The following is a 7,992-nucleotide window of genomic DNA, read 5'->3' as shown; positions in this document are numbered from 1 at the left end:
CCGCCATTACGGGCGCTGGAGGGCGCCTGAGGGCCCCACGTCCCGCGGTTGGGCGGCTCGCTGCCCGCCGCTTTCCCGGCCACGCCGCGTCCCCGCGATCCGCATGGCGGCGCGTGCACCAGCGGGCGCAGGTGCTCCGCGCTCAACCCCTTGTTAGCATACCCGGCTCATACCTTGGTAGCATACCACCCCCTCCCCCCAAACACACACAACACACACACACACACAACACACACACACACACATACACTCGCGCGCGCGCATGCAGAGCGACGTCTGGGCCCTCGGCTGCATCCTGGTGGAGCTGTGCACCCTCCAAAAGGCCTTCGACAGCAGCAGCATATCCAAAATCATCCTCTCCATCATGGGCGGCAAGTACAAATCGCTGGACAGCGGTTACAGCGAGGGGCTCAAGGGGCTGGTGGCCGCGCTGCTGCAGGTTGAGCCAACGGCGCGGCCGCTGGTGCACGAGATACTGCTCCTGCCATACGTCAAGTGAGCTCGCGCCCCCGCGGCCGCGGCTGGCTCTAGGCGCTGGGTCTGCTTGATCGACTCAAGGGGAGGCGCGCCATCGTGCGACGCCAGCACTCCCGACTTCTGGGGGGCGAGGGGAGCGCCGCAGTGCTGCCACCAGCTCCTGGGCCCCAGCCCCGGCCCCCCTCCCCTGCTTTGACCCCAGCCAACCGCGCTTCCCTTCTTAGCCCCCGGCGCCGCCCACTGCCCCCGCCGTCTGCCGCCGCAGGCAGCACCTCATACGCTATCTGGAGTGGGCCCGCGCCGTGCCCGACGCCCGCCTGGAGGTGGTGCTGTCCGGCCTGCAGGGGTCGCTGTTTGAGCGCCCCCGCATGTGCGCAACCCCAGCCTCCTCCCAGCGCTGGATGCTGCCGCAAGCGGCGTCCGCGTCGGCCGGCGCGGGCGCGCCGGCGTGGCAGCAGCTCGGCAGCCCGCGGGGCGTGCTCGCGGGTGCGGGCGCACAGCAGCAGCAGCAGCAGCAGCAGCAGCAGCAGCAGCAGCAGCAGCAGCAGCAGCGGAGGGACGACCCGCAGCAGTTCATGGCCACGCTGCAGCAGGCCGCGTCCCTCGGGGACCGCCGCGCCTCCGCTGCCTCGGAATGCGCCACCACCGGCGCGGCGGGCGCGGCCGGCGCGCTGCTCAAAGCCCCGTCCGGGCCGCAGCAGCAGCCGCAGCTCGCCGGCGCGCCATCGGGCGGCGCTTCATCCGCGTCGACGCCGCGGGGGGCGGCGGAGGAGCAGCTGGAGGGCATCCGACGGCTGCGCGGCCTCAAGAGCCGCCTGCAGATGTCGTACGACGGCACGGGCGGGCCCGGCGCGTCCCCCACCTGCGTTTACCTTGGACTCAAAAAGGCCATGAGCCTGGACTCCGACGCGACAGCCGTTTGAGCGTTGGCAGTTGCGATAGCGCCGCCGCTGCGCCGGCGCCGTCGGCGCTGCCCGGCAAGCGGCTCTGCCCCCGGCGCGGCGCCCTCCTTGCTGCTGCGCCTGGCGGCGCGGTGGTGCAATATGCGCCGGCAGGCCCGGGATTGCCGCACCTTGTGCATTATGACATGTTGCGCCCGTATTGTTGGCGCGTCTCGACCACGCTTAGAACCCCGGCTGCTGGTTTCGCCACAACCCGCCCAACATACCCCGGACGGCCCAGCACTGACGCTTTCGCCTTATGCGGGCGCACTGCGCCGCGCCCGTTGATGTGTTATTATTGCCCGCCCCCGGGCCCGGGGCTGGCGGCCCCTCCCGCGCCGTCCCCGCGGACAGGCCCTTTGTCGCATGCGGCGCGCCGCGCCGGGCGATACGCGTCGGGCAGCGGTTGTTCCCTCGCCCGGCGCCGCCCGTGGGCGAGCCGGGCGGCGCCACGTCGGCAGGCGTGATCTTGTCGCACCCCCAGACGCCTTTTTGTACGGTCCCTTCCCGGTCGTAATGCACGTTGCATGTTCAGAACCCCGTTCCGGCGCAGCTCGTTTCAAAATCCGCAGCAACAGCACGCGTGCTTTACACACCACCCGTCACCAGTCCCGGGGCGCGCCCCCTGCCGAAACACCGACAACCACCACCCCTTTCAGAACGCATTGGACCCCTTGAGTGGCCCCTCAGTTGCGCTGGGCAAGATACAGTCAGAATCCGCCAGCCGCTGTGACAGCCCGCCCGCCACGCGCGACCGTGGCGCGTGGTCGGCGGCGCTTGCCTGAGGAGGCCCGCCCCTTCGCATTCCGCTTTAGAAGCGCAACGGCCGCCGTCGCCGGGCCATCTGCCACCGTGCAGGCCCCGCTCTCTTCCTCGCTTGCACGGCGCTCTGCTGCCCTTTTGCGCGCCGCGATTGGCGTGCGCACGCGCACGCGCCCTGACGCGCGTGGGCGGCCGCGCCGCCTCGTTCGCCTGCACGGCCGCCCCTGCTGTCCCCTTGGGACATGGCTCGCCGCAGGCCCTTTTTTGTCGACGATACCATCCAGGTGCGCCCGCGGCTGCGGCTGCGCCTGTGTCAGGTCTCATCGCTTGGGAGGTTGCGAGCCGCATTGCGCGCGCTGCGCGGACGATTCGTCCCAGGCGTGCGGCGTTTCAGCGTGCGGCATCCCTGGAGCCACATGGGATCTACGGCACGCAGGGTTGCGCCTGGCCGCACCCCAGACTGCCCCCGACCCAAGGCGTCCCCGGCGCTATGCCAGCCCCGCAAGAAGGCGCCCGCGGCCGGATGGGCAGGCGGGCTCGGCGGGCCGCTGCTGTGCTTGCATCCGCCAGGCGTCGGTGCACGCGCAGCTGCTCGCGCGGGCGGCGTGGCCGCTTGCAATCCTCTCCAAGCGCGAAAGCAGCTGTTGCCCTGCTTCCTGAGCCGTGTGGTATCGCAGACCTGCCCCTCCCAACTTTCAGAGTCCATTCCTCATGCATGCGTGCCACAACGCATGCACGTGTGCCTGCGAGCAACCTTCCGCAAACAATGCTATGCATGTCATTTATGGGGCGCGGCGCCCCTTTCGTCAAACGCAGCAGCAACCCCCTTATATCGTGCACTGCGCCCTTTTCCAAACAGCTCCCCGAGTCGTTATCCCCTCTCTTTGCGTGCGCGCCTGTTCGTGCATCCACTGCACCCCTTTGACCAGTCATCCCAAGTGCTCTCGCTCCGCGGCTGTCCTTTGCAGCACAGGAGGGCCTATTTTGTAAACAGCACTGGCAAATTCTCACCCCACCAGGCATACAAGCAGCAATGGTGGCGGCGGCGGCACCGGGCTTCGCCCTCTTTCAGATGCGAAGGCCCAACAATCAGCACGGAGGTTTGGCGCCATCTGGACCACTGAAACGCAGTGTGTGCCACCCATCATGCGTGCCAGGGTTTGGGTAAGCCCAGCGTAGTGTGATGTGCGGCCTGCAACGCCGCAGGACGCCTGAGCTGCCGGATGCAGGGCACGGGCATCGCTGTCGATGCTGGACGGGCGGCGCTGATGTGTACAGATCGCCGCTCTTCCCCCATGCAAAGGTTATTCTTGGCGATTGAACCAGGGCTGAGGCTGACCGAAACACCACCAGCTCCAGAAGCAAAAGCAGCGGACGTTGTCGGCCGGATTAGTGAGCGAGGTTCACTGTCAGAGTTGACCTCCAACGATGAGCCCAAATGCGCCAATCAAGGTTACACAACAATAAGATAGTGCACTTTATGCTCTTTATCACGCGAAGTTCCCAGCAGAAGGTCGTGTTGCGCCTGCCACGCACGACAGAATACAAGGGAGCCGTTCAGTGACTTGGGTTCGCACGCAGGTGCCACACCGTACTGAGCACTCCACAACTTTTGAGGTGTTTATTCCGCACAGCAAAAACGCCTCTTGAGCTAGAAGCCAGCTTCTGCGCGAGTATCGAAACATCAGCTGATAGCGGATTCGTTGGGTGTATTCTCCGCTTGCGCTGGGGGACGTGGAGGGGGAGAGATTGGATTACAGGTAATTTATTCAGCGTTGGTGCGGCCTCAGCGGCACATACAGCAGCCTTTGCCCCTCGGTGCCGCCACATTCCGCTCGAGCAGTGTGTAGTGATCAGTGGACCGCCACCGCTCTCCACCCCGCCCACCTACCCGCCTCTATGCCACGCTCCCACCCCCTCTCCATGTCGAGACAGAGTTCGTGATACCTCGCTGCCACCATGCACGACGACCCCGGGCCGGCGCCGCGGACGCCCGCCTGCCGCGCGGCGCGGCGTCGGCAGGCGCAGCTTTGGGCCGTGGTGATCGTTCTGCTGGTGGCTGCTTTCTCTGCCTTGGCATTCAGCCTGGTACCCAAAGAGCTGGCCGGCATGGGCCTGTTCCGGCCTCCCGCCGGGCGGTCCGGGCTGGAATTCGGGGAGCTGCTGCGCCTCGTGAAGCTGGCCGCGGCGATGGGCGTCGCAGTGACTTTCGGGCAGGACGCCTTGCTGAGGCAGCTTGTTGGGGCCCGCCGCGCCGGAGAGAAGGTGCGTGCTTGGATGGGACTGTGCCCGAGGCAGGCGTAAGGTGGCAGGGCTAGTGGGGAGCGTTTTGCGCTGGCCGTGGCCAGCAGCTGGGCTGGGCGGGGCGCCGCAATTCAGCCAAGAGCACGACGTGAGTGCGGCGCCAGGGGTAATTCAAGAGTGGCACCAGAACCCTCTCTCTTGCCTTTACCCCTGACGCCCCCCCCCCCACACACACAGACACGTTTGAACTTCCCTCTTGGCAAGCCTGACACACACAACCTCATGCTGGTGCCCCTGCGCAGGTTTTCTTCCTTACCAGTGTTGGGGTGCGACTGGTGTTTGCAGGCACCCTGGCATACCATCACTATGGTGAGAGCAGCTTTGTGCCTATGAAGGGGCAAGTGGTGTTCAGAACGGCTCCGTTGGTGCATCCGTACACGTATGCACTCAAGGAATAGGGCGAGGAGGCACGGCCGCGGGGGTTGCAGCAGCGTGGGATGGCCGTGTCAGGAACATCCACGCGCGAGGCGATGGACGCGGGCGCGGCGGGGCGACAAGGCCACGCCGCGTAAATTCAGCCTTTTTGATGGGAACAGGGCGCCTTTCAGGAGGCAGCTGGCCAGCTGGCTGCGTGGCCGGCGGCATCGGAGACATTGCACGTCGCTGCTGCAGATGGGTTTGCTGCGCTACGCCGCCACTGCTGCTTACGATGTGCAGTCGAGCCCAGCATGTTGACGTCGGGGAGTTGAGGGGGATACAATCCGTCAGAAACGGGCAATGGATGCTTGCGTTAGTAAGATGGCAGCCGCCAAGAGGCGCACCAGCTGGTGGACTCGTGAGGTGCCCAGACATACAGACTTGCAACCTTGGGTCTGGCGCGGCCATCGCACACCGACCACCCATCCCAAACCCGCTCTTTCAACCTGCACCGTCCGCCGGCAGGCCCAGCGGGCGAAGACGCGGCCGCTGATGGGGATGCAGCGCACAGGGGGCAGCTCACGGCGCTGTTCCTCGCGTCTTACGTGACAGACATGCTGCAGCTGTCCAGGCGGCCCCAGGAGTTCACGCAGAACTTCACGGCGTTCATGAACGTGCACCACCTGCTGTCGCTGTCATGGTTCACACCCTGGATGGTGCTGTTTGCGCCGCGGGGCGCAGAGGGAGCGCCGATTTGGAACACGGTGAGGCGTTCGCGACTCTGAGACCACATCGTTTCAGCGGCGCTGTTGACGCAGCCGCAACGGCATGTGCTGGGGGAAGCGCAGCCGTACCGCCGCTGCGGGGGCAGCCCGAGGCCATCTATCCAAGAGACCGCAGCAGTCAATGCAACCCGCACCAAGACCGCCTGGCCCCTCCCAACTCCCTGTGGCAGGTCTTCTTTTACCTGTGCGCCGCGATCCCCAACCACACCTACAAGCTCGTCCAGTGCAGCATCAATCAGGCGACGGCCTGGTACGGCTGGCTACTCGGCCCTGCAATCTGCGGCCACTGGCTAGTGCTGCTGGCGAGCCAGCGGTACTACTTTGCGCAGTGCGCATGCAGCGCCTGGGGCTGCTGGACGCCCGGGACAGTCATGATGCTGCTGGGTGAGTCATATCAGATTTCGAAAGCATATACGAGGATCCTGATTTTGTTGTTATCAGGGCACTCTATGGGGGAGGGTGCCCCATTATGCAGGCATGTGCTGATGCTGCTAATGTGGCGCTGAGTGGTGCAGCGCGCTTCCAGGATCTGCGCCTCAGCAGCCGGCGCGGCGGCTCTGCGGCGTTGCGACGCCGCTGGCGCAGCGGCGGGGCGGCCCGTTCAATGCCGCTGGGCCCAGGCGGGCGGCCGTGTCGCCTCCAGCTGCACAGGGCGGGTCGCGGGCGAATGGGGGGCTGCTCGGCTGGGAGCTCCTTCATTGCAGGGCGGCTGGCCACGGCGCGCCCCGCCGCGGTCGCCGTCCGCCGCGGCCCCGCGCCATAGCCGAAGTGCCACCCCTGCGCTCACACACCGACGCGCAGGCGCGTGGGGCATGGCGCTCTATGACGTGCCCCAGTTCCTCAACTCTCTGGTCTCCTGCAACTCGTGAGTTCAGAGCACATCAGATCTTCGCGCCTTGTTATTGTTGAGAGCGAGGTTCTGCAAGCAATCAACGCAGCGGGCCAGGGTGCAGGACGTGAGCGCACCTCTGTCGCTTGGCATGTGCGCATTTGTGTTGTGCGGGACACAACAACATTGCGCGTCCTGCTTAGCGCTTTGAACCCCGCCATCCGGTGGGTGTGGTGCTGCGCGCGCAGGAAGCTTCTCGGGGCCCGGATCGGGCTGAAAGACATCGGAGGCCTGCTGGCGGCCCGCGCCCGCGAGGACCGCGTAATCGTCGAGGTCATCTTGGACGGCGGCAGCGGCGGCGGCGGCGGCGGGAGCAGCGGCTATAAGGGCGGCAGTGGCAGCGGTGGCGGCGGCCCGAGCGCGTCGCCGCCGCCGCCGCCTCCGCCACGCCGGTCGGCGCGGCTTGGGGCCGGCGGCGGCGTTGGCGGCAAGGCGAAGGGGTATGAGCAGCGGGAGGGGGAGGACGACACTGCAAGTGCATCCAGGGACCAGCAGGAGTTGGCAAAACAGCAGGCCATAGTTGCTCCGGCTGAGGTGGTGCCGCCGGCGGCCGCTGCGGCTGGTGACGCGGGGCCGCCGCCGGCGGTGCGGGTCGTCCGCTTGCAGGCCGGCGGCGTCGAGACGTCCTGCGTCGGCGTTGCGCCCGGCGGCCGCAAGCGGCGGCAGCAGCAGATGCTGCGCGCGGCGCAGGCGGCGCAGCTTGCGACGGAAGGGGCCGAGGTGGATTGCGAGCGGTACTGCAAAACCGTCAGCCTGCAGTGCGGGGGCGAGCAGACCGTAAGCTACGGCCTGGGTCCTGGGGAGCGCAAGGGTGACTTTGCCCGGGCGCGCTTCATGCGGGGGCCGCGGCCGGGGTGACGCCCGCCTCTTGGTGTGCAATGGTGAGTGACACATCTGCGGCCCTAGATGACGCGTGTGTCATGTAGGACCGCCGCGCTGCTCTACGCTGCGGCCCTCAAGAATGTGTAGAGGCGGGTGGTTTTGCCCCGTAAATGCGATCAAGGGCGTCATAGCGCCAGCGGCCAGCGCCGAAGAGGCGCGCCTGGCGAGGGATTTGTGGGTCGGACGGCGCTGCGCCCCGAGCCGCCCAAGGCCGCATGCTTGCACAGCCAGCGCGCTGCATACCCGGGGCGGCAGATTTGAATTATGCCAAAAACAAGTCAAGGTTTGTTTTGGCAACTTTTGCTGGTTAAGCCCATAGCGCTGCCAGCCCTCCTGGCGCAAGCGCACACGAACAGCCACTGTTGGAACAATGTTTGACTGTACGACCCGACAACGGGGGCGGCTCCGCAACCTGCACGTGTGGAGCCACTGCCGTCTGGAAAAAATGCCGTGAAGCCAAATTGTGTGAATTTCGAATTTGCCTCGGCGCGCGTTCGGCCCCGCTGGCCTGCAAGCAGCCGGCGTTGGCCTCCGGCGAACATTTTAATCCCAACAGCGGGCAGCTCTCTTCGCTGCCCCACAACCTGTCGCAGCA

The 7,992-nt window shown here is 66.5% G+C and overlaps 2 protein-coding genes across 2 annotated transcripts in view; both read left to right on the top strand.

Annotated features, from left to right (window-relative positions):
* MNEG_0630 (NIMA (never in mitosis a)-related kinase) overlaps positions 1-1,400 on the top strand; it is a gene marked incomplete at both ends in the record, with an annotated part of 4,230 nt that extends 2,830 nt beyond the window's left edge. Inside the window, 2 exons of the mRNA XM_014050886.1 lie at positions 269-495; positions 743-1,400. Of these exons, the coding sequence (XP_013906340.1) occupies positions 269-495; positions 743-1,400 (885 nt within the window). The remainder of the gene's footprint in view (positions 1-268; positions 496-742) is intronic.
* Positions 1,401-5,455: 4,055 nt separating this feature from the next.
* On the top strand, positions 5,456-7,373 carry MNEG_0629 (hypothetical protein; the record flags this gene model as incomplete). The annotated part of the gene is made up of 4 exons (XM_014050885.1): positions 5,456-5,605; positions 5,797-6,010; positions 6,428-6,491; positions 6,704-7,373. The coding sequence occupies 4 exons, from the start codon at positions 5,456-5,458 to the stop codon at positions 7,371-7,373; spliced, it is 1,098 nt and encodes a 365-aa protein (XP_013906339.1).
* Between the last annotated feature and the right edge of the window lie 619 nt (positions 7,374-7,992).

Source organism: Monoraphidium neglectum, assembly GCF_000611645.1.
Source record: "Monoraphidium neglectum strain SAG 48.87 unplaced genomic scaffold scaffold00054, whole genome shotgun sequence".
NCBI classification, from domain to species: Eukaryota; Viridiplantae; Chlorophyta; class Chlorophyceae; order Sphaeropleales; family Selenastraceae; genus Monoraphidium; species Monoraphidium neglectum.
The sequence above is the reverse complement of the archived record's forward strand: the minus strand, read 5'-3'. Positions and strand labels throughout refer to the sequence as shown.